The sequence below is a fragment of the Acipenser ruthenus genome, unplaced genomic scaffold (genome assembly GCF_902713425.1).
Source record: "Acipenser ruthenus unplaced genomic scaffold, fAciRut3.2 maternal haplotype, whole genome shotgun sequence".
NCBI classification, from domain to species: domain Eukaryota; kingdom Metazoa; phylum Chordata; class Actinopteri; order Acipenseriformes; family Acipenseridae; genus Acipenser; species Acipenser ruthenus.
In genome coordinates this window covers 41958-69898 of record NW_026708122.1, presented here as the reverse complement: position 1 = coordinate 69898, position 27941 = coordinate 41958, and the positions used below count along the sequence as shown (strand labels likewise).

Below are 27941 nucleotides of genomic sequence, written 5' to 3'. Positions count from 1 at the left end.
GAGTGAGATTCCAACCTGAAACATTACAAATCAGAACAATCATGTCAGTGACATGCATCCACCACCACAGTTATAAATACAAGTTAGAGCTGTCATGAGAAAGTAGATACAGGCGCACAGATAGGGGGAGGGGGGTCACTTGTGTAATGGGTGATGACATTCCCTAAAGAAAGTCCTAACCAAGTTTCAACACAATTAGATCAGCTGTTCTCTAGACAGGCTGTATGTGGAAATGTAAGTTTGACATGTATAGTACGTATGGATGGCATTTCCTTATATCCACCCATTCTGATAACTTGTGACAAGCGCTTCTGTAAAACTGTGAGGTGTGACAGACTGTGATGTATGTCCAGGCACTTCCACTATATCCTGCTGGGGATCAGCATACCCAGTGCAGTGGGGATAATAAGTGAGGTACTCACTGTCACAATGCAGCCCAAGAGTCCTGTAGAGATAGGGGTCCCTCTCTGCGAGTTTGGAGATGAATTTCCCACAAGCAGCACGCCTCTTTTCCACCAGGAGGCTGATCAGACAGCTGGCCGCCTTCTGCGTTCTGACATCTCTATCCTCTGTTGTACTGAGACCTGAAAAATCACAAATCAGTTAAATATGAACTCTTTTTTTAATCATTTGTTGATATACTTTTTTTTATTCTAGTTGAAATTGTACATGTTTTTTATATAAACTGTCAATATCACTCTCCTGACTGTCATTGCATTAGTATAATCGTGTCTTCACTCATGCTGGAAGAGCTGTCTTCGTATGAACAAAGATTCACTATGTCATCCACACCTGAGAAAGACAGCACACGGGTTTCAGAGAATAAATGACTACAATAGAAGCTTCCTTTGTAACACAGTGTGTGTGTGTGTGTGTCTGTTAGCAATTCAGCTTTGCATTCCTCTCACCACAATGACACATGTCTTACACAGAGACACCTTACACATGGTGTATTCACTTATAAAATACATCTATGCAGGGTCAGATTAACAATGCTTAGCCCGCATCCTGGTATCTGAACCCAGGAGAGACCCATTCCTCAACACTGTGCTTATGTTGCAATTACATCGCCCTCTAGTGGCCATGACAGGAACTAATCATTCTATTAAAAACCCAGGAAGACATTCCCTATGCATCAAATATATTGACAAACATTTGGACTGAGCATAGTTTAGCACAAGCTATTGAGAGTATCAGAATCTTAGGGTACATTTTTCCTGTGTACACAGTGGACGCTTTTCGTGTTACTTATGGTTGTAATTATGAATTAATGGGGCAGCAGTGTGGAGTAGTGGATAGGGCTCTGGACTCTTGACCGGAGGGTCGTGGGTTTAATCCCCAGTGGAGGACACTGCTGCTGTACCCTTGAGCAAGGTACTTTACCTAGATTGCTCCAGTAAAAACCCAACTGTATAAATGGGGAATTGTATGTAAAAATAATGTGATATCTTGTAACAATTTTAAGTCGCCCTGGATAAGGGCGTCTGCTAAGAAATAAATAATAATAATAATAATAATAATAATAATTAATGTCATGCTTGTCTGACTGACACAGGAGTCCTAATATGTATTTATCAGGCTGTCTGTATGCCGCTCCATCACCATCAGATCCTAATCTATAGAAAGTTGTTTTTGCTTACTGGTTCCACTCGACGCCATCTTCTTGTAGAACTTGTTAGTTTCAGAAACGAGTTGAGCAAACCGTTCCGCTATGAAAACATCAAGAAGCAGAACTGAAACAGGAGACGTAACAAAACAGACACCAATACAGGAAGCGCAGCAAAACAAAACCACTGTACCGACTACCGTTATCATCTGTTTAAACAAATCAACAGAAAATCAACTTGAGAAAGACAGACTCGCTAACCGGCTCGAGTTACAGGGGTTCCTGGGTGATAGACTACACAACATGAACTAAAATAAACACGTTTAGCTAATGCTGTAGTTTATAGTTTATTGTGCAGATCGAAAAACATGGCGTCTCCAAAAGGATAGATGCAAAGGCGCGCTGCAAAGATGCTCTTCCGAGACTGGCTGTAATCACTTTCGATTTCTATTAACGTTGGCTTTCGTTTTAAAACTGCAGGATCAAGTAAGCGGGAACACACTGATCTCTCCCTGCATTTTAATAGTATCATGCAAAACAAATAGCGGTGTTTTTACTATGAGAATGATGACAATAACCATTGCCGGTTGTTATCAAAATTGTAAACACACAGATAACAAGTCCAGCACTGCAGAAACTGGTGGATTGAGATTTCTGAGACTAGAGCGCCAGTTTACTACAGCACATAATGCAGAATATCTGATCTGAGGATCAACACGAAACCGCTGCAGAAGCAAACATGTTACACTCTATTATTAAGAACATAAGAAAGTTTACAAACGAGAGGAGGCCATTCAGCCCATCTTTCTCATTTGGTTGTTATTATTATTATTATTTGTTTCTTAGCAGACGCCCTTATCCAGGGCGACTTACAATTGTTACAAGATATTACATTATACATTATACAGATATCACATTATCTTTTACATACAATTACCCATTTATACAGTTGGGTTTTTACTGGAGCAATCTAGGTAAAGTAACTTGCTCAAGAGTACAGCAGCAGTGTCCCCCACCTGGGATTGAACCCACGACCCTCCGGTCAAGAGTCCAGAGCCCTAAACACTACTCCACACTGCTGCCGTAGTAGTTGTTAGTAGCTTATTGATCCCAGAATCTCATCAAGCAGCTTCTTGAAGGATCCCAGGGTGTCAGCTTCAACAACATTACTGGGGAGTTGGTTCCAGACCCTTACAATTCCCTGTGTAAAAAAGTGCCTCCTACTTTCTGTTCTGATTGCCCCTTTATCTAGTCTCCATTTGTGACCTCTGGTCCTTGTTTCTTTTTTGAGGTCGAAAAAGACCCCTGGGTTGACACTGTCTATACCTTTTAAGATTTTGAATGTTTGAATCAGATCACCGCGTAGTCTTCTTTGTTCAAGACTGACTAGATTCAATTATTTTAGCCTGTCTGCATACGACATGCCTTTTAAACCCGGGATAATTCTGGTTGCTCTTCTTCGCACTCTTTCTAGAGCAGCAATATCCTTTTTGTAACGAGGTGACCAGAACTGAACACAATATTCTAGATGAGGTCTTACTAATGCATTGTAAAGTTTTAACATTACTTCCCTTGATTTAAATTGAACACATTTCACAATATATCCGAGCATCTTGTTGGCCTTTTTATAGCTTCCCCACATTGTCTAGATGAAGACATTTCTGAGTCAACATAAAGTCCTAGGTCTTTTTCATAGATTCCTTCTTCAATTTCACTATCTCCCATATGATATTTATAATGCACATTTTTATTTCCTGCATGCAATACTTCACACTTTTCTCTGTTAAATGTCATTTGCCATGTGTCTGCCCAGTTCTGAATGCTGTCTAGATCATTTTGAATGACCTTTGCTGCTGCAACAGTGTTTGCCACTCCTCCTATTTTTGTGTCGTCTGCAAATTTAACGAGTTTGCTTACTATACTAGAATCTAAATCATTAATGTCGATTAGGAATAGCAGAGGACCTAATACTGATCCCTGTGGTACTCCACTGGTTACCTCGCTCCATTTTGAGGTTTCTCCTCTAATCAGTACTTTCTGTTTTCTACTTGTTAACCACTCCCTAATCCATGTGCATGCATTTCCTTGAATCCCTACTGCGTTCAGTTTGAGGATTAATCTTTTATGCAGGACATTGTCAAAAGCTTTCTGGAAATCTAAATAAACCATGTTGTATGCTTTGCAATTATCCATTGTCGATGTTGCATCCTCAAAAAAATCAAGCAGGTTAGTTACACGATCTCCCTTTCCTAAAACCATGCTGACTGTCTCCCAGGATACTGTTACCATATAGGTCATTTTCCATTTTGGATCTTATTATAGCTTCCATAAGTTTACATATAATAGAAGTCAGGCTTACTGGTCTGTAGTTACCTGGTCCGGTTTTGTCTCCCTTTTTGTGGATCGGTATTACGTTTGCTATTTTCCAGTCTGTCGGTACAACCCCTGTGTCAAGAGACTGTTGCATGATCCTGGTTAGCGGTTTGTAAATAACTTCTTTCATTTCTTTGAGTACTATTGGGAGGATCTCATCCGGCCCAGGGGATTTGTTTATTTTAAGAGCTCCTAGTTCCTTTAACACTTGTGCCTCTGTTATCCTAAAGTTATTTAAAATTGGATAGGAACAGGTCGACATGTGGGGCATGCTGTCCGTGTCCTCCTTTGTAAAAACCTGTGAAAAGTAATCATTTAATATATTTGCTATTTTTTTTCTTCATCTATGATTTTGCCATTTGTGTCTCTTAGACATTTAACCTCCTCTTTGAATGTTCTCTTGCTGTTATAATATTGGAAAAACATTTTGGAATTGGTTTTAGCCCCCTTAGAAATTTTCATTACTCTGTCTCTCTTGGTCTTTCTATCTTTCTTTTTGATTTATACAAAGGACATCGGCGCTGTGTAGCTCTATTGAATATAATGCGTGGAAGTGGGGTTGCCAGCTGGCCCCATCGTTCCGGGACACTTCAAGACGATGTGTGTAACGTGCGTGTGAATTACGTGAACTGCCGCTAAAGGAATTGAATTGTTTTGCTAACGAGTTACTAAAAGCGCACACCTGTGTCTGGGGGCGGGAGTGACTTCCTGTGAGGATCGCGATTCACATTCGCTTTACATGTCGATTTAAAATCGATTCATGTGTGGTTTAGAGGCGTTAAAAAAAAAAAAAACCTGACCCGTCTTAGTGTCCCGGAATTATAGGGCCAGTTGGCAGCCCTCGTGGAATAATGCACTAAGCTTGCGTGTAGTTTTGCAGCAGCTGAGAGCCGGGTCGTGTTCTTTGCTGTGCGACACCGCGCCTGCGCGAAAACTGGGCTTCCTTTGAGTGGGACCGGGGCAGCGGAATCTACTAAAGAAATATTTATTTTAAAAAAAGGAAACATGTATTATTATTATTATTATTATTATTATTATTATTATTATTATTATTATTATTTATTTATTTCTTAGCAGACACCCTTATCCAGGGCGACTTACAATCGTAAGCAAATACATTTCAAGAATCACAGTACAAGTAATAATACAATTAAGAGCAAGATAAATACAATGACTTTGGTTCAAGCAAGTACAAGTGTGACAAAATATGATTCAATAATACAGCAGATAACAGTGTCAGAGATAGTTACATCAGGATATGATTAAATAGTGATAGTTACATCAGAATATGATTAAATACAAAATACTACAGGTTAAACACTTGACAGATTACAGTATTCTGAAGTACAGGATTAAATGCAGTAAAATAGGGAGCAGATAAGAGCAAAATAAAGCATATTTAAATGAAGGGTGATAGTGTCCCAGGATACAAACAGAGGAGTTCTACAGGTGCTGTTTGAAGAGGTGAGTCTTGAGGAGGCGCCGGAAGGTGGTCAGGGACTGGGCAGTCCTGACATCTGTAGGAAGGTCATTCCACCACTGCGTATAATATGTAACGGAAAGCATTCGCCTTTAACGATTATTACGTTTTACAAACGGGAGTTAATAAGAAATGATTTGAATTTTACAGCTAGGAACCCCGCGTGTATTTACCTGAATCAGTAACCCGGACTAACAACGGTGTAACACCAAACTTTGATTGACAGTAAATCTAACCAACCAGTCTTGAGTCTAAGCTGGGGCGGGCATCTATTGAACCAATTGACGGCGAGCAGCACGGGCCGCTTGTCAGGTGACTAGGAAGATCACATGACAATTGCACCGCAGTGAAAAGTCCCAGAAGCTGTAATTTATTTTTCCAAACAATTAACTAACATGGTGAGGAATTGAAAGGGTTGCATTTCGTTTCATTGTGAACGCGGCACCAGTAAGGGGTTTATTGCATGCTAGCTCGTTATATGGTGTTGCAGTAATCTGATAATGAAATAACCGGCGTTGCCTTTTCAGACCAAGGTTTTGAGACATTTCCCTTCATCGTTAAATTGTAGCGACTGAACACGATCGTGTTTTGTGATCTTACGTGAAACAGACTGGACTGGACACTGAGACTCGACCGGGAGTTCGGGCCGGTTTGAAAGCGGGGGGGTCGTGGTGGCTGTCTTGCAGCGAGATTGCTGTCTGTTTGTTGAACGTGTCGTTCAGTTTCTCTGCTGTGCGGTGCGTGTGCTCCCTGTGGAGTGAGGCAGTTGGTTCTCTGTGTGTTCAGTTTGCGTCTCTCAGTTTGTGTAGCGCAGCGTGCTTGCTGGTCCCGGGCTGCAGCGAGTAATCCTGTCTGCGCTTCAGTGAGTCGCAGCTGTTGTCTCTGCTGTGTTGCAGGTTTGCTGACTCTGTGTAACGCGGGTGTTATTTTATTCCTCTGCTCTGTGTCACGGTTGCGAGCAGGTCTGAATGTGTTGGTTCTGTGCAGTCTCTCTCTAACGTGCTGCTCGCTTCTCTCTCTGCTTGTGAGTGTGCAGTCTCTCTCTCTCTGTATGTCTGGGTAACGTGTCGATCTCTGTCTCTCTCTCTCTCTGTATGTCTGGGTAACGTGTCGATCTCTCTCTCTCTCTGTCTGTATGTCTGGGTAACGTGTCGATCTCTCTCTCTCTCTCTCTCTGTCTGTATGTCTGGGTAATGTGTCGATCTCTCTCTCTCTCTCTCTCTCTCTCTCTCTCTCTCTCTGCATGTCTGGGTAACGTGTCGATCTCTGTCTCTCTCTCCGCTGTGTTCCAGGCGTCCGCTCTCACGCAGGGTCTGGAGAGGATCCCTGATCAGCTGGGCTACCTGGTGATCAGCGAGGACGGGGTGCTGGCGGTGAGTGTTACACACAGCGTGGCGCTGACAACTCGCAGAGCACGCACATGGCAAACACCTCTCTAGAAATCCTTTTGCATTTTAGGAAGCTTGTTTTAGTATTGCTGCATACAATGTAGTACTAATAAGAATGAGTCATTTAGCAGACGCTTCTATCCAAAGCGACTTCCAGACTAGGGGGGTGAACTCTGCATCATCAACAACTGCTGCTGCTGCTGCTGCAGAGTCACTTCCAATAGGAGCTCGTTTGTTTGACGTCTCATCCGAAGGACGGAGCACAAGGAGGTTCAGTGACTTGCTCAGGGTCACAGTTGGTGTGGTCAGATATTCTCTGTGTGTGTGATTGATTAACCCTGTGCGCTCCAGTCCGCAGGGGAGCGGGCAGTGATTCTCTCTCTGATTAACCCTGTGCGCTCCAGTCCGCAGGGGAGTGGTCAGTGATTCTCTCTCATTAACCCTGTGCGCTCCAGTCCGCAGGGGAGCGGTCAGTGATTCTCTCTCATTAACCCTGTGTGCTCCAGTCTGCAGGGGAGTGGTCAGTGATTCTCTCTCATTAACCCTGTGCGCTCCAGTCCGCAGGGGAGTGGTCAGTGATTCTCTCTCATTAACCCTGTGTGCTCCAGTCCGCAGGGGAGTGGTCAGTGATTCTCTCTCTGATTAACCCTGTGCGCTCCAGTCCGCAGGGGAGCGGTCAGTGATTCTCTCTCATTAACCCTGTGCGCTCCAGTCCGCAGGGGAGCGGTCAGTGATTCTCTCTCATTAACCCTGTGCGCTCCAGTCCGCAGGGGAGTGGTCAGTGATTCTCTCTCATTAACCCTGTGCGCTCCAGTCCGCAGGGGAGTGGTCAGTGATTCTCTCTCATTAACCCTGTGCGCTCCAGTCCGCAGGGGAGCGGTCAGTGATTCTCTCTCTGATTAACCCTGTGCGCTCCAGTCCGCAGGGGAGCGGTCAGTGATTCTCTGTGATTAACCCTGTGCGCTCCAGTCCGCAGGGGAGCGGTCAGTGATTCTCTCTCATTAACCCTGTGTGCTCCAGTCCGCAGGGGAGCGGTCAGTGATTCTCTCTGTGATTAACCCTGTGTGCTCCAGTCCGCAGGGGAGCGGTCAGTGATTCTCTCCGATTAACCCTGTGCGCTCCAGTCCGCAGGGGAGCGGTCAGTGATTCTCTCTCATTAACCCTGTGCGCTCCAGTCCGCAGGGGAGTGGTCAGTGATTCTCTCTCATTAACCCTGTGTGCTCCAGTCCGCAGGGGAGCGGTCAGTGATTCTCTCTGATTAACCCTGTGCGCTCCAGTCCGCAGGGGAGCGGTCAGTGATTCTCTCTCATTAATCCTGTGCGCTCCAGTCCGCAGGGGAGTGGTCAGTGATTCTCTCTCATTAACCCTGTGCGCTCCAGTCCGCAGGGGAGCGGTCAGTGATTCTCTCTCATTAACCCTGTGCGCTCCAGTCCGCAGGGGAGTGGTCAGTGATTCTCTCTGATTAACCCTGTGCGCTCCAGTCCGCAGGGGAGCGGTCAGTGATTCTCTCTCATTAACCCTGTGCGCTCCAGTCCGCAGGGGAGTGGTCAGTGATTCTCTCTGATTAACCCTGTGTGCTCCAGTCCGCAGGGGAGCGGTCAGTGATTCTCTCTGATTAACCCTGTGCGCTCCAGTCCGCAGGGGAGCGGTCAGTGATTCTCTCTCATTAATCCTGTGCGCTCCAGTCCGCAGGGGAGTGGTCAGTGATTCTCTCTCATTAACCCTGTGCGCTCCAGTCCGCAGGGGAGCGGTCAGTGATTCTCTCTCATTAACCCTGTGCGCTCCAGTCCGCAGGGGAGTGGTCAGTGATTCTCTCTGATTAACCCTGTGCGCTCCAGTCCGCAGGGGAGCGGTCAGTGATTCTCTCTCTGATTAACCCTGTGCGCTCCAGTCCGCAGGGGAGCGGTCAGTGATTCTCTCTCATTAACCCTGTGCGCTCCAGTCCGCAGGGGAGCGGTCAGTGATTCTCTCTCATTAACCCTGTGCGCTCCAGTCCGCAGGGGAGCTGGAGAACGACGAGCAGGCTGCGGGGCTCATCATGCAGATGGTGCAGACAGCCTGCCGGTTCAGACTGCACGACGGGACCGAGCCACCCTTCAAACGCCTGTCAGGTACAGAGAGCCTGTCCTGAGGGATAAACAAGCACAAGCTGTTACTCTATCATTTCAGAGCACAAGGGTCTCCTGTGTCACGTGTGTGTGTGTGTAAAATATACACTGTCTCTCTGACCCCCTCTAGTGGTGTTCGAGGATCACGCCTACATGGTGACTGTATCCGGGCAGAAAGTGTTTGTGGTGAAGCGTCACAACAACCAGCGCGACCCGGTCATCGCCTAGGAGACAACGACGACGACAGCCAATCACAGCCTAGGGCTACGCCTGCTCGCTCACTCCCTGATTGGGTTGTTTATTTAAAAGGGGCGGGCTATGTGACTTCAGAGACTTTATTGCAAAAAGGGAGGAGGAGGAGGGAGGAGGGAGGAGGGAGGAGGGAGGAGGGGGGGTTGAAACGCCTGCTTGCTGTTTAAGCGTATTGATGTTTTGTGGGATTAGTGGGGTTTGCAAATTGCCCTTAAGCAGAAGCATTGTAAAGTATCTGCATATACAATAAATCTATAATAAGAAGATGTAATTGTAATATGAGCTGTCTGGTCTTGTCTTTCTCCGTGGTCTGCACAGTGGATTCCACAGGGAGCGCTGGGTTAGGAAGGCAAAAACAACAGCGTCCGTTCCTCCTCCCCGCGCCCCAGCGAGCTCAGAGCGGACACCTGCAGGGGCCGGCAGCTCACATCCGCTCTGGAGCTGCTGGGTGTGCAGAGGAGGCTAGCTCGGGGATCGGAGGACGCTCGCTGACCTTCAGCTCTCCTCAGCAGCTGTGTGGGGAGTAGAATTGGGTTAAAAAAACAGTGAATCGTCATTGGTCAGGCATGGACCTGTCAGCCAATCAGATTTATTAAACCAATCAGCACTGGTTAAACAAGCACAGACAGGAGATCTCCTTGAGAAATATTTCCAGTGTCTTTAACAACAAACAAACAAAACATACAACAAGATTAAAAAAAACAGCAACAGCATTTTAAACACAATAAAACAGCTCTAAAAACATTTTGTTTTTAAATAAATTAGAATTTAAATAAAGTGCTTGAGACACAGACGATGACTGTTAAAAACACAACGGCACGCATTTTAAAAACAGTAAGACAGTCTCCCTGTGTTCGTGTGATCTGGCTGGCTGGGGCAACAACACAACACAACACAATGCAGAAAGCAGCCGTCACCGCAGGCAAAACCCACAGGAGCGCATAACATTAAAAAAAAATCCATATAAAACACGGCCAGTCTCGAACCTAAACAACAACACGGAAACGAAGACGCCGTGCCGGGACAGTGCGGCCACAGCGTCCTGCCATAGAGACGAGGGACAGCGCGACCCACGGCGTCCTGCCATAGAGACGAGGGACAGCGCGGCCCACGGCGTCCTGCCATAGAGACGAGGGACAGCGTGGCCCACGGCGTCCTGCCATAGAGACGAGGGACAGCGCGGCCCACGGCGTCCTGGCATAAGAGACGAGACCACAACGAGGCAGAAAGGACAGAATACAAAGGGACTAGAATAGAGCACTGTCTCTGATGCCTGTTCAGCCACTCTCCCAGTGTTCCCAGTACCAGCCTGTCCCATGCTGGACTGGGTTTGGCAACATGCAATCTCTACTGGAACCCATCCTGCGAGACCATCAGTGGCATTTTCTTATACAGTACATAAAACACATTTCCAGTGTTAGACAGTTAAAACAAACTCCCTAACAAACATTGAAAGAAGCCCTCTGTGCCTCTTCAGCAGTAGCTTCTCGTTGTGACTAAAGGGGGTACACCCTGCTGCGCCCCCACCCTATACACAGACTCCTTCCACGCAACCCACAACACAGTCTGTCCCTCAGCACCGCTTCATACAATCTCTATGCACAGTCTCTCTCTCCCTCACAATCTCTATACACAGTCTCTCCCTCCCTCACAATCTCTATACAGTCTCTCTCTCCCTCACAATCTCTATACACAGTCTCTCTCTCTCCCTCACAATCTCTATACACAGTCTCTCTCTCTCCCTCACAATCTCTATACACAGTCCCTCCCTCAGCAGCGCTTCATACAATCTCTATGCACAGTCTCTCTCTCCCTCACAATCTCTATTAATGTTAGAAGATCAATTCAAGTAATTCGGACCCCCTGTTGGGTTTTTTCTTTTTTTGTGTGGGGGTAAAAAATAATCCCTTTTAAGACTTTTAAAAATGAGTTTTAAAGGGGATGTGAAAAGAACTGTAGCTGCATTTCATACAAGACTCTTAAAGGGGAAGCCAGTTTTGAGTCACCCCTTGTTTCCAGGAAAGCAGTTGAAAGTTTTTTATGCGATGCGAAGTCATGCTTTGTTATCCAGTTCATCCTCCCTCCCAACAATACTTGACAGGTCTGTGCTGGGGAGGAGGTATTGTCACTTGACAGGTCTGCGCTGGGGAGGAGGTGTTGTCTCTTGACAGGTCTGCGCTGGGGAGGAGGAGGTGTCACTTGACAGGTCTGCGCTGGGGAGGAGGTGTTGTCTCTTGACAGGTCTGCGCTGGGGAGGAGGTGTTGTCTCTTGACAGGTCTGCGCTGGGGAGGAGGTGTTGTCTCTTGACAGGTCTGCGCTGGGGAGGAGGTGTTGTCACTTGACAGGTCTGTGCTGGGGAGGAGGTATTGTCACTTGACAGGCTCCACCACCAGCACCTTGCACTCGCGTTTGGCGATCTTGTCCAATGACAGCACGGCTTTCTCCTGGGGGTGGTACAGCGGCCGGCCAATGGGAGAGGAGACTGGGGGGGTGATGGCTCTGCGCTCCATCACGCTGCCGGTCCTGGGTGTGGGGGAACAAATACATCCCTCAGAGACGGCCAGGAATACCAGCAGTGCAGCAGTGTGTAGAGCAGAGTGTGTATAGCAGTGTGTGTGTAGAGCAGAGTGTGTGTAGAGCAGAGTGTGTATAGCAGTGTGTGTGTAGTGCAGCAGTGTGTATAGCAGTGTGTGTGTAGTACAGCAGTGTGTAGAGCAGTGTGTGCACAGTACAGCAGTGTGTGCACAGTACAGCAGTGTGTACAGCAGTGTGTAGAGCAGTGTGTGCACAGTACAGCAGTGTGTGCACAGTACAGCAGTGTGTACAGCAGTGTGTGGAGCAGTGTGTGCACAGTACAGCAGTGTGTGGAGCAGTGTGTGCACAGTACTGCAGTGTGTGGAGCAGTGTGTGCACAGTACAGCAGTGTGTGGAGCAGTGTGTGCACAGTACAGCAGTGTGTGCACAGTACAGCAGTGTGTACAGCAGTGTGTAGAGCAGTGTGTGCACAGTAGAGCAGTGTGTGTAGAGCAGCAGTGTGTAGAGCAGTGTGTGCACAGTACAGCAGTGTGTGTAGAGCAGCAGTGTGTAGAGCAGTGTGTGCACAGTAGAGCAGTGTGTGTAGAGCAGCAGTGTGTAGAGCAGTGTGTGCACAGTACAGCAGTGTGTGTAGAGCAGCAGTGTGTAGAGCAGTGTGTGCACAGTACAGCAGTGTGTGGAGCAGTGTGTGCACAGTACAGCAGTGTGTGCACAGTACAGCAGTGTGTACAGCAGTGTGTAGAGCAGTGTGTGCACAGTACAGCAGTGTGTAGAGCAGTGTGTGCACAGTACAGCAGTGTGTGTAGAGCAGCAGTGTGTAGAGCAGGCTGGTACCTGGTGAGGTGGGAGCGCGAGGGCTGCTGGTGGCTGAAGGACTGTGACCGGCCCAGGCTCGCCTCCCGTCTCTCCAGCAGGTCCCGCACCGCAGGGCTGCCCGGGCTGCTCCTCCGGGACAGGGGCCGCGCCTCGGGGGGAGGGTTAGACACAGAGGCCGTGAACTGCAGCTTCAGCTTCATGTGCTGACTGAGCTGGGGGGGGAGGGGAGGAGACTCATTCAGTCTCACCTTGTCAGGTAGTTTGAATTTTATCAGGTAGTTTGAATTTTATCTTTTAAAAGGGACACACACCCCCAGCCCCCCCCCCCCCCCCTGTACCTCGTAGAGCCCGGCTCTCAGTATCTGGAAGCTCACGCTGAAGGCCAGGCTGCTCCCCTTGCGGCAGGACCCCAGGCTGCTGAGGGGGGTGTGGCAGACCACAGCGCTGAGCCCCGCCTCCGAGGGGGCGGAGTCCTCCCGGGACAGGAGCTTCCCTGGGGGGGCGGGGGGGAGAATCAGCGAATCATCAGTTCCTGCAGCACTCACTGGTGTACAGAGCGTCTCGCAAGTCTGTCAAAGTTATCTTCCTCTGTCTGACGACGTTCCACACAGACCCTCTCACCCCCCCATGGCTCTCTCCTCCCCCCCTTCTCTCACCCCCCCCCATGGCTCTCTCTCCTCCCCCTCTCACCCCCCATGGCTCTCTCTCTCCCCTCCCCCTCTCACCCGCGATGGTGCTCTCGGGGGTCCACACCAGCCTCACTGCCAGAAAGTCCTGCAGGTTGTTGAGCAGAGTGTATCGGACCAGGAAGCGCTGCCTAACCGACACGGGAGACTCGCAGGACGCCATCATCACGAAGCGGGGCCGGGACACCCCGATACTGGGCAGCCTGGGAGAGAGGAGAGGGGTCAACGTCACTGACTGAGACTAGAATTACACAGGGAGAGAGGAGAGGGGTCAACGTCACTGACAGACTAGAATCACACAGGGAGAGAGGAGAGGGGGCAACGTCACTGACTGAGACTAGAATCACACAGGGAGAGAGGAGAGGGGTCAACGTCACTGACTGAGACTAGAATCACACAGGGAGAGAGGAGAGGGGGCAACGTCACTGAGACTAGAATCACACAGGGAGCCAGGGAGAGAGGAGAGGGGGCAACGTCACTGACTGAGACTAGAATCACACAGGGAGAGAGGAGAGGGGGCAACGTCACTGAGACTAGAATCACACAGGGAGCCAGGGAGAGAGGAGAGGGGTCAACGTCACTGACTGAGACTAGAATCACACAGGGAGAGAGGAGAGGGGGCAACGTCACTGAGACTAGAATCACACAGGGAGCCAGGGAGAGAGGAGAGGGGGCAACGTCACTGACTGAGACTAGAATCACACAGGGAGAGAGGAGAGGGGGCAACGTCACTGAGACTAAAATCACACAGGGAGAGAGGAGAGGGGGCAACGTCACTGAGACTAGAATCACACAGGGAGAGAGGAGAGGGGGCAACGTCACTGAGACTAGAATCACACAGGGAGAGAGGAGAGGGGGCAACGTCACTGACTGAGACTAGAATCACACAGGGAGCGAGGAGAGGGGGCAGCGTCACTGAGACTAGAATCACACAGGGAGAGAGGAGAGGGGGCAACGTCACTGAGACTAGAATCACACAGGGAGAGAGGAGAGGGGTCAACGTCACTGACTGAGACTAGAATCACACAGGGAGAGAGGAGAGGGGGCAGCGTCACTGACTGAGACTAGAATCACACAGGGAGCGAGGAGAGGGGGCAGCGTCACTGAGACTAGAATCACACAGGGAGCCAGGGAGAGAGGAGAGGGGGAGAGAGATACAAATACCAGGCAACCAAACATTGGAAGAAAAAAAAAAACCTTTTTTACCTAATATTATAAAAGCTTCCCATAATAAAAACGACACAACGCCCCCTACCTGTAATGTGTGTAGATGCAGCTTGTGAAGGGCAGCTTGGGGGTCGACCACTGGATCACAGCAACCAGGGGGACCTCCAGCCCCTGAGAGGAGGGGAGAGGGGAGGGAGAGAGGGGGAGGGGAGACAGTGTTACTGCTGGCTTGTTTCCCGCTTATGCAGGTTCCAGTTCAATCGGATCAGCGGTTCACCTCTTTGGCGTCTTCCTGCGGCCTCTCGTTGACCTGCAGCTGAAACAGGAAGTTGTGCTCCTCCAGGGCGCTGAGCATGCTGGGAAGGCGACTGGAGACGCTGTCAATCCTGTAGAAGGACGCCATGGCGACGTCTCCCGACTGGTGGCTGCAAACAGGAAGCAGACTTTAGTTCAAGGCTATATATAGGCTTTTGATGCCACGGTAAGCACACTCCCTCATCTCTACTGAAATCTGTTAATGTGTTTGTGATGTGACGTGAGGATCTGCTATTCCTCGCTGTTTAACCCTTCAGGTATCCTGGTATTGAGTCTAATTATCCATCCATCTATAGGGTCCTTTATGCTTCTATATTTTTATCAAATTGTATTTCTTCTGAAACTACGCACTGTAGGTCATTAATGTTGTGTTTGTTTTGTGTCAGGTGTTGAAGTCCTGATTCACTATTATATATATATATATATATGTGTGTGTGTGTGGTTGTGTGTGTGTGTGTGTGGTTGTGTGGGTGTGTGTGGTTGTGTGCGTGGTTGTGTGTGTGCATGGGTGTGTGTGGTTGTGTGTGCGTGTGTGGTTGTGTGTGTGCGTGGGTGTGTGTGTGTGTGGTTGTGTGTGTGCATGGTTGTGTGTGTGCGTGGTTGTGTGTGTGCGTGGTTGTGTGTGTGCGTGTGTGTGTGTGGTTGTGTGTGTGTGGTTGTGTGCGTGGTTGTGTGTGTGCGTGGGTGTGTGTGTGTGTGTGTGTGGTTGTGTGTGTGTGTGTGTGTGTGTGTGTGTGGTTGTGTGTGTGTGTGTGTGTGTGGTTGTGTGTGTGTGTGGTTGTGTGTGTGTGTGTGTGTGTGTGTGTGGTTGTGTGTGTGCGTGGGTGTGTGTGTGCGTGGTTGTTCTACAGAAGCTGCATCTCCCTGACGGCCGCTCTCACCACACATTGTCGACGAGCAGCACCGACCCGTCCGGCATCATGGGAAGGTAGGACGCGTTGAAATTTGGCAAAATCCGAACGTCCCGGATAGAGATCTCTTCCTGAGAGGAGGTGTTTAAAACTGCAGGAGAGAGGAGAGAGACAGACTGAATGCCACAAACAGATACAGACAGAGACAGACAGACAGACAGAGAGTCACACACATACAGACAGACAGACAGACACTCACACAGCGTCCCACTCACAGACCGACAGACAGACACTCACACAGACTCACTCACACACACACATACAGACAGACACTCACACAGACTCACTCGCTCACACACACACACACACAGACAGACAGAGACAGACTCCCTCCCTCACACACACACACAGAGACTCGGTTCAGTGCCTCAGTGGCGCCCCCTACCTTTCAGCACGGTCAGGTATTTTCCCGACACGGTGAGCTGCTGACACTTGACGGTGGGTGGGGGGAGCACGGTCAGGGTCGTGCTGACTGCCGGAGGGGTCAAAGGGGAAAGGTCACGTCAACACAGCAAAAACAGCCACCAAGGAATTATACAGCACTTTCAAATCAACCCGAATTGTCTGCAACTTGAAAAAAATAATACAGGCTCCACTCTTACTGGCTTTGAGCCTTGTACTAGCCCCTCCCCCGTACCTGTTGTGAGCCCTACTAGCCCCTCCCCCTTCTACTTCTGCCTTCCACTAGCCCCTCCTCCTTCTACTTCTGCCTTCCACTAGCCCCTCCCTTCTAGTTCTGCCTTCCACTAGCCCCTCCCTTCTAGTTCTGCCTTCCACTAGCCCCTCCCTTCTAGTTCTGCCTTCCACTAGCCCACTTTTTTTTTTTTTTTTTTTTAAACCATACTACAATCCCTTCAGTGCTGAGCCCTCCCCTGGCTCCTCCCCCAGCCCCTCCTGATTGGCTGCTCACCCTGAGCCTTGAATGTGTTGAGGTCCTCTCTGAATATGTGGGCGGGGCTGCGGTTCTGCAGGATGGTCAGGTAGCCGTGCTCTCGAACCTCAGCCTTCTCCACATCGTGCTTCCACACGGTCACTATGATCTGCAATACACACGCACACAGGGCAATGCACCCAGCCCATCAATACACACGCACACAGGGCAATGCACCCAGCCCATCAATACACACACACACACACATACACACGCACACAGAGCAATGCACCCAGCCCATCAATACACACAAACACACACACAGGGCAATGCACCCAGCCCATCAATACACACACACACATACACACGCACACAGAGCAATGCACCCAGCCCATCAATACACACAAACACACACACAGGGCAATGCACCCAGCCCATCAATACACAGGGCAATGCACCCAGCCCATCAATACACACACACACACACATACACACGCACACAGAGCAATGCACCCAGCCCATCAATACACACAAACACACACACAGGGCAATGCACCCAGCCCATCAATACACACACACACATACACACGCACACAGAGCAATGCACCCAGCCCATCAATACACACAAACACACACACAGGGCAATGCACCCAGCCCATCAATACACAGGGCAATGCACCCAGCCCATCAATACACACACACACACACACAGGGCAATGCACCCAGCCCATCAATACACACACACACAGGGAGTCAGTGGCTGAGCTGGGATTCCTGGTATCGAGACCCCTTTTCTTTAACAGCTGGTGCACTCATTTCCCAGCTAGGAGGAGAACATGAATCTATCAGCTGAAAACTCTGATCAATAATGTACTGATTGTTTGATTACCTTGACCTTCAGGGTGCCGACGGGCAGCTTGTCCAGTGAGACGGTCAGGGGGAAGATGACCTCATCGCTCAGGACCACCGGCTCATCGAGAGGAGACTGTGGGGGGGGGGGGGGCAGGGTTAACACAGTGGCAGACTGGAGAACTTTATACAGCAAAACAAACAGGAGGGCTTTGAGAAGAACAAGCAGGGAATCTGGAAAATGAGTGAGATAATGATGCTGCTGCAGACACACACACACACACACACACACACACTACTGGAAACTGTGAGTGAGATAATGATGCTGCTGCAGACTGAGACACACACACTGCTGGAAACAGATAATGATGCTGCTGCAGACAGACACACACACACACACACACACACACACACTACTGGAAACAGAGATAATGATGCTGCTGCAGACTGACACACACACACACACACACACACACACTACTGGAAACAGAGATAATGATGCTGCTGCAGACACACACACACACTACTGGAAACAGAGATAATGATGCTGCTGCAGACAGACACACACACACACACACACTACTGGAAACAGAGATAATGATGCTGCTGCAGACAGACACACACACACACACACACTACTGGAAACAGAGATAATGATGCTGCTGCAGACAGACACACACACACACACACACACACACACACACACACTACTGGAAACAGAGATAATGATGCTGCTGCAGACAGACACACACACACACTGCTGACTCAGACCAGACTCTACTTTTTATATATGCCTGTGTGTGTGCGCGCGTGTGTGTGTGTTCTATAGAAGCTGCTTTTGGTTGAAAATACTAATAACAATAATAACAGGCATGCATGTGTGTACGTATTTAAATGCAATGTGTTAAATTGCAAGCTTTTAATTTTTAGAACTAGTACGAAAGAAAGAAAAAAGTATGATATCATTATATTGACGTCGGTGCGACAGAATGATTGGCTTTTCTCGCTGGCTCTGATTTCCTATCGGCACCACACCCTGCTCAGCGCAGCTGCGACGCGGAGAATTTGACATGCAAACTGACCGCATCTTCCCGGGACACTTCAGGCAGGTTTTTCAACTCGCCTCTCTAAAAGCACATGAGTTGATTTTACTGAGCGTCTAAATGCGTGTGAATTACGTGAACTGTCGCTAAAATGAATTGAATTGTTTTGCTAACGAGGTACTAAAAGCGCACACCTGTGTCCGGGGGCGGGAGTGACCATCAATCACACCGATACCGCTCGCTGATTTGCTGTGTTTGTCTGATAGGGGCGGGACTGTGTGACGCAGAAAGACATATTAAATAAATAGAAAGTGAAGCACAAAGTTACACGAGAAAGAGCGACATTCTCTAAAGGAGGGAGTCGCGCTGTTTCGATAGATCTTGTTTCTAACATTTCAAGCCATGCGATTTGAATCCGTGTTGCTATGAAGCTCTCCGGATAGAATCGCCGCCGAAATTAAACCGGTTGGCAACCCTAGGCAGAAGACAGTCAAAAAAATAATATTAATAATAATAATAACGCTACGGGCCGTCTTACATGAAGGACTGGGCGGTTTTTTATTTTATTTTTTAATGCAAACCAGCAATTCAAACGACACAAGACGATTTCGTGCCCACAGTGGAGCCGCTTGAAAGGGTCTGCGCGCTTAACCGCACGACTGGTCTTCCGCACAGAACCAACGAGCTGCTAAACAGACGCTGAAGCGATACGTGTCAAAACAAAACAGAGAGGAAGAGGGTGCGACTCCGGCCGCCCCTTTATCATGCATCCAACCATGAATGCAAACCTCCCTCCCTCTCTCTATCTCCCTCTCCCTCTCCCTCTCCCTCTCCCTCCCTCTACCCCCTCCTCTCCCCCTACCCTCTCCGCAACTCCCACTCCCTCTCTCTCCCTCTCCCTCTCACCCTACCCTCTCCCTCTCCCTCTCCGCAACTCCCACTCCCTCTCTCCCTGTCACCCTACCCTCTCTTCTCCCTCTCCCTCTCTCTCTCCCTCTCCCTCCCCCTCTCCTACCTGCACCGGCGCTTTCCGGAACTCCTTCCCGCTGCTCCCACTGTTATTGTGGATCAGCAGCGGCTTGCACTCCCGGAAGCCGCGGGTCTTCCCGTCTCCTCGGCCGGGCGCTGGTTGCTCTTCCTCGGCCTCTAACCCAGTCTCGTCTCCGTCGCCCTGCTGCTGGCTGCTCCCGCCGGGGCTGACGCTGGCCACGGCGGACAAAGAGCCGGCCAGCTCCCTCCAAGCCCGGCCGCTCTGCGAGTCTGCCCCGCCGGAGCCGCCCCCGTCCCGGCACCGCAGCACCAGTAAGAAGCGCACCGTCTCCCCCAGGTACAGGTGACTCCGCCGGGGTAACGACCGGTACCGCGCCGGGTCTGACAGCTCGGAAATGGGCACGGCCGGGAAATACATGAAATATTCGCACTGAGATTCCATCTTTGCAGTACAGTGTACATGTACTCATATATAATGTTTTTAAGCGCTGTATTTAATTATTCTCGATTCGCAGAGGCAGCATCACTCGCCCTGCTCGAGGAGTCTGTCTGTCTTTCATTCGCAAAGAGGCGAGAGCAGCCGACCGCCGAGCAACCGATAGAGAGGAGACGGGGGAGTGAACCGACCGGCCAGGGGAGAGCAATCCATCCCCGACCAGCTACCAGCACGGTCGAGATCACATCCTCCTAAAATTCTGGAGCATTTTCAACTGGCATCGCGCTACCGGTTATTAATAAATAAATAAAATAACCGTTATTATGATAACAACTCTAATTTAGTTAAACAAAAAGCTTTAGTTTTTTTTTTCCTGCAATATCTGTCTTTCAAAATTAACCCTAGAAATTACTTTAGAATAAAATGCTGAATATTTAAATAAGAAGGCTTGGGGGTCCAGCGGTGAAAGAAAAGGGGTCTCGATAGCAGGAGGTTCAAATCCCGGCTCAGCCACTGACTGCCTGTGTGTGTGTGTGTGTGCGTGTGTGTGTGTGACCCTGAGCGAGTCGCTTCACCTCCTTGTGCTCCGTCCTTCGGATGAGACGTCAAACAAACGAGCTCCTATTGGAAGTGACTCTGCAGCAGCAGCAGCAGCAGTTGTTGATGATGCAGAGTTCACCCTCCTAGTCTCTGTGAGTCGCTTTGGATAAAAGCGTCTGCTAAATGACGCAATAATAATAATAGTAATAATTTGTTGTGACCAGAAAAGTATAATAGCAATGCAATAGGGTTTGGGGTCAATGCAGCAAGAGGGATGCTGTTAGAGAGAGCTCCTCTCACCAGCGAGCGCGGCGCTGTTAGAGAGAGCTCCTCTCACCAGCGAGCGCGGCGCTGTTAGAGAGAGCTCCTCTCACCGGCGAGCGCGGCGCTGTTAGAGAGAGCTCCTCTCACCAGCGAGCGCGGTGCTGTTAGAGAGAGCTCCTCTCACCAGCGAGCGCGGCGCTGTTAGAGAGAGCTCCTCTCACCGGCGAGCGCGGCGCTGTTAGAGAGAGCTCCTCTCACCAGCGAGCGCGGCGCTGTTAGAGAGAGCTCCTCTCACGTGACTTCACATTCACATCGCTGTTTGTTTAGTCAATCCAAATCGGCTTCAAACGCAAGCAGTTTGAACCACCGCAGCGATTATTATATAATGCCTCTAAAATATGCTTCTGAAGGAAGTGGGGACTGATTTAAAAAAGGAATTGTAATTTAAAACAACAACAACAACACCATCACCACAATGAGAATCGATCCCACAGCCCTGCAATGCAATCCCTCGGATCGAGTGCATTTCTCAATCACTGAAGCTGCGTCGAGCCCAGCCGTGTGCTGTTAGGACATGTTAACAACACGAAGGGTTACTGCAGCACAGGTATTGAGAAAAAAAATACACTTTTATTCCGTCAGTCACATAGAAACACATGTACAGAGAAATGTCACTTTGGCAAACGCAGCGGCGTGGGGTGCTCTGAAGAACTGTCACCGTACAGCTGGGGACAAGTTTCGCATCGTCCAGAGGAGGGTCAGCCAGTTATCTCCCCCCCGGTTTGCTGTGCTGTTGGTCCAGCCCAGCAGAGTGTCAGTGAGTTATCTCCCCCCCGGTTTGCTGTGCTGTTGGTCCAGCCCAGCGGAGTGTCAGCCAGTTATCTCCCCCCCGGTTTGCTGTGCTGTTGGTCCAGCCCAGAGGAGGGTCAGCGAGTTCTCTCCCTGGACGTTGCGCAGCGTCATGAGGCCCCCGGCCTCGTCCGACTCGTCCCCGCTCTCGCAGGGCTCAGGGAGCTGCCGCTGCCCGGAGGAGCAGGCCAGCAGGGGCATCAGGGGGTGCAGGCTGGGGGAGAAGGAAAAAGAAGGAGGCTTGGTTTGGGGGTCCAGTGGTTAGAGAAAGGGGGCTTGATACCAGGAGGTTCAAATCCCGGCTCAGCCACTGACTCCCTGTGTGTGTGTGCATGTGTGTCTGTGCCCCTGTGTCTGTGTGCATTTGTGTGTGTCTGTGCCCCTGTGTCTGTGTGCGTGTCTGTGTGCATGTTGACTCACCTGATCCCGTTGACGCAGTCTTTCTGTGCTTGGAACTGTAGTACGGGCTGCAGTACCGGGTCCTTCCCTTCGGAGGGCGGTAGAGAGGTGTCCCAAACTGACACAACCCCTTCAGTGTCCCCACTCAGCAGATACTGACCCGACCTGGAGACAGAGAGAGACACACAGAGACAGACAAACACAGAGACAGTGATCAAGCAATGCCCTGGTAATCCACAACTGGATTTCTTAAGAGCATTTTACAGCACTTGCAATGCAATACAATACAATACAATACAATACAATACAATACAATGTCAGATTTCCTATGGAGCTGGGGTTGGGGTTGGGGTTGGGGTTGGGGTTGGGGTTGGGGTTGGGGTTGGGGTTGGGGTGGGGGTCGGGGGTCACACTCACGGCTCCAGGTCGAAGTACATCCTCTGGTTGGTGGAGACGGCTCTCCGCATGGAGAACAGCACCCTGCCCGGCTCACGCAGGTCCCAGCACAGGATCTCGGGGTCCTGAGGAGGGGGGGCATGTTAATGGAACAGCACAGCCCCCCCACATTCACTAGTATTGTTTCGAGAGACCGGAGTCACTCTGCTTTCTCCAGCAGTATTGTTTACTGTATTCAAGGTTTCGTTGGCACATCTGCATCTTTTAAAATTCATTTTTGTATTCTACTGTGTTTGCTGCAGACTGTCACTTTATACAAATCTCACCCTGTCCCTGTGTTCTGTAACCCTGCAACTGTACACATCTGCAGATTATTAATTCCACTTATATCTGTTGTTTTTTTTTTTTGTTTTGTTTTTTTTGGTGAAAAAAAAAACAACCCTTTCTAAAATGCGCCCCCCTCTTTACCTTCCTGCCCCCGCTGTAGAGCAGCGTGCCGTCGGGGGAGAAGCGCAGGTGAGTGAGCCCCCCCTGGTGCCCCTGCAGCACTGCGATGGGGAGCCCCTCCGCCCGCGAGTACAGACCCACCGTCCGGGAATAGGAGCCGCAGGCATAGAGATCCTGAGCCGGGCTGAACGCAATGCAGGAGATGATCCCGCTCTGCCCCTGCTTCTGCACTGAGAGAGAGAGAGAGAGAGAGATGAGCCCGCTCTGCCCCTGCTTCTGCACTGAGAGAGAGAGAGAGAGAGATGAGCCCGCTCTGCCCCTGCTTCTGCACTGAGAGAGAGAGAGAGAGAGAGAGATGAGCCCGCTCTGCCCCTGCTTCTGCACTGAGAGAGAGAGAGAGAGAGAGAGATGAGCCCGCTCTGCCCCTGCTTCTGCACTGAGAGAGAGAGAGAGAGAGAGAGATGAGCCCGCTCTGCCCCTGCTTCTGCACTGAGAGAGAGAGAGAGAGAGAGAGATGAGCCCGCTCTGCCCCTGCTTCTGCACTGAGAGAGAGAGAGAGAGAGAGAGAGAGATGAGCCCGCTCTGCCCCTGCTTCTGCACTGAGAGAGAGAGAGAGAGAGAGAGAGATGAGCCCGCTCTGCCCCTGCTTCTGCACTGAGAGAGAGAGAGAGAGAGAGAGAGAGATGAGCCCGCTCTGCCCCTGCTTCTGCACGGAGGGGGAGGGGGAGGGGGCTGCTCGCTGCTCGCTGCTCTCCCCAGCCTCACTCACTCACCCATCGTGGGTCTCTTCTCACAGTCGCGGCCGGGTCTGCAGGTCTGGAACACGCGCACCATCCTGTCGAAGCCGCAGAACAGCTGGGCTCCGTCGGGGGAGAAGCACAGCGAGTGAGCTGCAGAGAGCTCGTCCTGAGAACAGCAAGCACACAGGGTCACCAGGGAGGGGAACAGCAAGCACACAGGGTCACCACGGAGGGGAACAGCAAGCACACAGCGTCACCAGGGAGGGGAACAGCAAGCACACAGGGTCACCAGGGAGGGGAACAGCAACCACACAGGGTCACCAGGGAGGGGAACAGCAACCACACAGGGTCACGAGGGAGGGGAACAGCAAGCACACAGGGTCACGAGGGAGGGGAACAGCAAGCACACAGGGTCACCAGGGAGGGGAACAGCAAGCACACAGGGTCACCAGGGAGGGGAACAGCAAGCACACAGGGTCACCAGGGAGGGGAACAGCAAGCACACAGGGTCACGAGGGAGGGGAACAGCAAGCACACAGGGTCACCAGGGAGGGGAACAGCAAGCACACAGGGTCACCAGGGAGGGGAACAGCAAGCACACAGGGTCACCAGGGAGGGGAACAGCAAGCACACAGGGTCACCAGGGAGGGGAACAGCAAGCACACAGGGTCACCAGGGAGGGGAACAGCAAGCACACAGGGTCACGGGGGAGGGGAACAGCAAGCACACAGGGTCACCAGGGAGGGGAACAGCAAGCACACAGCGTCACCAGGGAGGGGAACAGCAAGCACACAGGGTCACCGGGGAGGGGAACAGCAAGCACACAGGGTCACCAGGGAGGGGAACAGCAAGCACACAGGGTCACCAGGGAGGGGAACAGCAAGCAGCTCCACCCTCTGCAGGATTGACAGAGTTTAATAATGAGACGCACACCTGAGCTTGTTACCTACACACACACTGTGGCAGATCAAGCTGGTAGGAAAACCTGGCACGGGTGACACTGCTGCGCAATAGGAGTCTCCAGGGATGGGAATAAGACTGTTATTGCATTGCGATTTGATCCATTCCTGGTTTTTACTGCGAGTTTAATAATAAGACACAGCTGAGCTTGTTCAGGGCAGTGGTTTCTCGTTTGCTGTCCACGCGTTTATAACCTTACAGCAGACTTAGTTCTATTGAAATGTATGGAAACTGATTTTTTTCTTTTCTTTTCTGCTGCTCCCCCTGCTGGTCTCGTAGGGAAGTGACGCGCGCCGGAGAGTTAACCCTTTGCTCACCAGGTGGTTGTAGGGACGGAAGGTCGCTCGGAGGTCACCGTAGAAGGCGTCCCAGATGTGGATGGGGTTGTCCCGGCTGCTGCTGGCGATGCTGGGTGAAGGGGAGGGTGCAGGACAAAAAAATAAATGTGAGTGTGAGTATGAGTGTGAGTGTGTGTGTGTGTGTGTGAGTGATTGTGTGTGTGAGTGATTGTGTGTGTGAGTGATTGTGTGTGAGTATGAGTGTGTGTGAGTGTGATTGTGTGAGTGATTGTGTGTGAGTGAGTGATTGTGTGTGAGTGTGTGTATACAGATCTGCAAACACTCACAAGCATGTCTCCGGCTCCATGGAAGACATGAGTGGATACCAGCAATAGTCATACACTGTATCTCCCTCCGCCATCCGCAACACAGGGGTCTGAGGAGAGAGGAGAGGAGAGAGGGGGGAGAGGGGAGAGGAGAGAGGAGAGGAGAGAGGGGGGAGAAGAGAGGAGAGGAAATCAATCAACTCTCAACTCTCAATTAACTCTGCTTCAAAGGAAAGCAGCTGAACGATCGCAAGCATCTCGCAGTTAAATAAAAGATCTAAATGAGGTTCCTACAGGTTTTTAATTAATTATTTATTTTTAATTATGTCATAATCCTCAAAGTCTAGGGTCAGGGTTGGGGACCCCTGGGTCAGAGAGCCGCACCATTTCGGGGAGCCCCTCACAGTCCGGGCTGTGGAGTTCTGGGGGCAGGTTGTAGACTCGGAGAACGTTGTCAGCGCTGTTGGTCACAAGACACAATCCATCCGGGGCCCTGAGAGAGAGAGAGAGAGAGAGAGAGGGGGAGAGGGGAAGAGAGAGAGGGGGAGAAGGAGAGGGAGAGGGGGGGAGAGAGAGAGGGAGAGAGAAATCACTTTGGTTAGTTAGGGGCTTTAAACTACTACTAGTGTCTAGTGTACTTTATCACTGCAATCAGCAATTAACCCAAGCACAGCTAAGTGAGAATTAGAAAATTATATATTTTTTAACATACATACATATATATATATATAAAATTAATATAACGCACTGGGCTGCAGTGTGGAAGGCAGTGGGTTTGAGGAGCTCAGTGGTTAGATAAAGACAGCGCTGGGCTGCAGTGTGGAAGGCAGCGGGTTCGAGGAGCTCAGTGGTTAGATAAAGACAGCGCTGGGCTGCAGTGTGGAAGGCAGCGGGTTCGAGGAGCTCAGTGGTTAGATAAAGACAGCGCTGGGCTGCAGTGTGGAAGGCAGCGGGTTTGAGGAGCTCAGTGGTTAGATAAAGACAGCGCTGGGCTGCAGTGTGGAAGGCAGCGGGTTCGAGGAGCTCAGTGGTTAGATAAAGACAGCGCTGGGCTGCAGTGTGGAAGGCAGCGGGTTTGAGGAGCTCAGTGGTTAGATAAAGACAGCGCTGGGCTGCAGTGTGGAAGGCAGCGGGTTCGAGGAGCTCAGTGGTTAGAGACAGCGCTGGGACATTTCTTACCATTTGCAGCCCTTGAGAAAGTTTTCCGTCACTCCAGAATATTCGGCCCAGGCTCCCGTCAACAGCGTGGGATCATGGGTAAAATCCAAACCGAGGCTGCGGGAGAGAAAGTGACACCGGGTCAGAACCCTGCCCTGGGAGGAGAGCAGGATCGATCACTCCATTAACCGGTCCGTGTCGGCTCTGCTCCAGAACGCAAAACCATTTCCAGTTAGTTTTTTTTTTTTTTTTTTTTTTTTAAATCAGTTCCCGATTCCCGCGTTCCCTTTGAATCAGCATCTCGGCCGCGGCCTGTTTAAAAAAAAACAAAACGAGCTTCTCACAAAACAGCTGCAACAAAATGACTTGCGACTGAAGAAGCCGCTGCTAATTACTCACTCATCCTGGCTCCCCTGTGTCTCGCACTGCATGTCGACTCCCACCTCCTCGCAGGCGGCCGCCCCTCCTCCTCCTCCTCCTCCTCCTCCTCCTCCTCCTCCTCCTCCTCTCTCCTCTCCCCCGCTCAGCTCTGCAGCAGCCTGATCCAGACTCCCTTCCTCTGAAGCCCGGGTCACTCCGGAGAGCCCGGCATCCGAGCCCACCTGCGGTTCCGGGATGGAAACCGCTGGCCCGGCAGAGCTTTCCCCAGAAGGTGGGGCCGCTTCCGGACCCCCGTCTGAGACGCGCGGGACCTTGAGGGCCGGCTCGCCCCCTTCCCCCGGTCCTGGTTCTGGTTCTGCTTGCGTAGGAGGGGTGGCGGGTCGGGACTCCTCAGTCTCCGGGTCGGCCTCTCTGATTGGTTCTGACACCGCTGCTACTGTTGCCATGGCAGCAGCTGCTGTTGTCAGCGCTCTCTCTTTCTCTCTGTGTGTCTCTCTTTCTCTCTGTGTCTCTCTCTCTTTGTCTCTCCTCTCTCTCTGTGTCTCTCCTCTCTCTCTTTCTCTCCTCTCTCTCTCTGTGTCTCTCCTCTCTCTCCTCTCTCTCTCTCTGTCTCTCTCTCTCTCTCTCTCTCTCTCTCTCTCTTTCTCTCTGTGTCTCTCCTCTCTCTCTTTCTCTCTCTGTGTCTCTCTCTCTCTTTCTCTCTCTCTGTGTCTCTCTCTCTTTGTCTCTCCTCTCTCTCTCTGTCTCTTTCTCTCTCTGTGTGTCTCTTTCTCTCTCTGTGTGTCTCTCCTCTCTCTCTGTCTCTCTCTCTCTGTGTGTGTGTGAGGTGAGCTGTCAACTTGCTCAGCACACTGGTACAGTATTGTACTATTTGTGTTTATATTTGTGTAGATACAGTATGTACTTATATATATATATAACTGAATACAAAAACATGTAGGCTTTATACGAGGCCAGTCCTAGTCTTCCCAGTCACTCTGCTGGTGTTATTGAACGCGTCTCACACGTTTAGTTTGAAATTCAATATCTTACATGTAAATAATACCGCTCCTCGCATCCTCTCCTTCAATGTTTACCCTACCTTTTTGTTTCTGTCAAGTCGCTCATATATCTTTCTGTCTCTTTCTCTCTCTGTCTGTATTCCTTATTAGGCGTGTATTTGGTGTCGTGTTGCCGCTTGCCCCGTCTTTAAAAAAAACACAAAAAACAAACCTCCTCATGTTTCACACAATTCAAGAGAAAATTTCATCAACTTAAAAACACCGCGACTCCTTCGGCAGCCATGACAGTGCGATTCACGAGCTACCGCGAGATCTGCGGCGGCGGGATGAAGCGAGGGGGCGGGGCTTCAGAGAGAGAGAGAGAGAGAGAGAGAG

At 50.3% G+C, this 27941-nt stretch overlaps 3 protein-coding genes and 1 long non-coding RNA gene across 4 annotated transcripts; 1 reads left to right on the top strand and 3 right to left on the bottom strand.

Moving 5' to 3' along the window:
• Positions 1-305: 305 nt before the first annotated feature.
• Positions 306-2347, bottom strand: LOC131729674 (uncharacterized). Its single transcript, XR_009323628.1, has 3 exons — positions 1868-2347; positions 1641-1709; positions 306-584 (listed from the first exon to the last, which is right to left on the bottom strand). It is a non-coding gene; the product is annotated as an uncharacterized LOC131729674 (long non-coding RNA).
• Positions 2348-5600: 3253 nt separating this feature from the next.
• Positions 5601-9484, top strand: LOC117969755 (ragulator complex protein LAMTOR4-like). Its single transcript, XM_059019862.1, has 4 exons — positions 5601-5857; positions 6752-6832; positions 8841-8958; positions 9086-9484. The coding sequence occupies exons 1-4, from the start codon at positions 5855-5857 to the stop codon at positions 9181-9183; spliced, it is 300 nt and encodes a 99-aa protein (XP_058875845.1). The 5' UTR covers positions 5601-5854; the 3' UTR covers positions 9184-9484.
• Positions 9485-9763: 279 nt separating this feature from the next.
• LOC117969754 (trafficking protein particle complex subunit 14-like) lies at positions 9764-20763 on the bottom strand. Its single transcript, XM_059019859.1, has 11 exons — positions 19417-20763; positions 17399-17494; positions 16549-16678; positions 16024-16110; positions 15609-15729; positions 14690-14837; positions 14501-14583; positions 13285-13448; positions 12898-13052; positions 12578-12771; positions 9764-11731 (listed from the first exon to the last, which is right to left on the bottom strand). Exons 1-11 carry the CDS (start codon positions 19831-19833, stop codon positions 11578-11580), a joined length of 1749 nt encoding a protein of 582 aa, XP_058875842.1. The 5' UTR covers positions 19834-20763; the 3' UTR covers positions 9764-11577.
• A 478-nt stretch (positions 20764-21241) lies between these two features.
• wrap53 (WD repeat containing, antisense to TP53) lies at positions 21242-27919 on the bottom strand. Its single transcript, XM_059019861.1, has 10 exons — positions 26584-27919; positions 26206-26301; positions 25411-25519; positions 25048-25136; positions 24740-24830; positions 23496-23628; positions 22744-22952; positions 22297-22400; positions 21901-22044; positions 21242-21694 (listed from the first exon to the last, which is right to left on the bottom strand). Exons 1-10 carry the CDS (start codon positions 27009-27011, stop codon positions 21502-21504), a joined length of 1596 nt encoding a protein of 531 aa, XP_058875844.1. The 5' UTR covers positions 27012-27919; the 3' UTR covers positions 21242-21501.
• Between the last annotated feature and the right edge of the window lie 22 nt (positions 27920-27941).

Coding starts and splice junctions, on each gene's coding strand:
- LOC117969755 (XM_059019862.1), top strand. Junction 6,833..8,840: donor GCGAGGACGGGGTGCTGGCG/GTGAGTGTTACA, acceptor TGTGCGCTCCAG/TCCGCAGGGGAGCTGGAGAA. Junction 8,959..9,085: donor ACCCTTCAAACGCCTGTCAG/GTACAGAGAGCC, acceptor GACCCCCTCTAG/TGGTGTTCGAGGATCACGCC.
- wrap53 (XM_059019861.1), bottom strand. CDS start 27,011: ATGGCAACAGTAGCAGCGGTGTCAGAACCAATCAGAGAGGCCGACCCG. Junction 24,831..25,047: donor ATGGAGCCGGAGACATGCTT/GTGAGTGTTTGC, acceptor CCCTTCACCCAG/CATCGCCAGCAGCAGCCGGG. Junction 22,953..23,495: donor TGAGAAGAGACCCACGATGG/GTGAGTGAGTGA, acceptor TCTCTCTCTCAG/TGCAGAAGCAGGGGCAGAGC.
- LOC117969754 (XM_059019859.1), bottom strand. CDS start 19,833: ATGGAATCTCAGTGCGAATATTTCATGTATTTCCCGGCCGTGCCCATT. Junction 14,584..14,689: donor CGCAGGAAGACGCCAAAGAG/GTGAACCGCTGA, acceptor CCCTCCTCTCAG/GGGCTGGAGGTCCCCCTGGT. Junction 13,449..14,500: donor TGCATCTACACACATTACAG/GTAGGGGGCGTT, acceptor CCTCTCTCCCAG/GCTGCCCAGTATCGGGGTGT.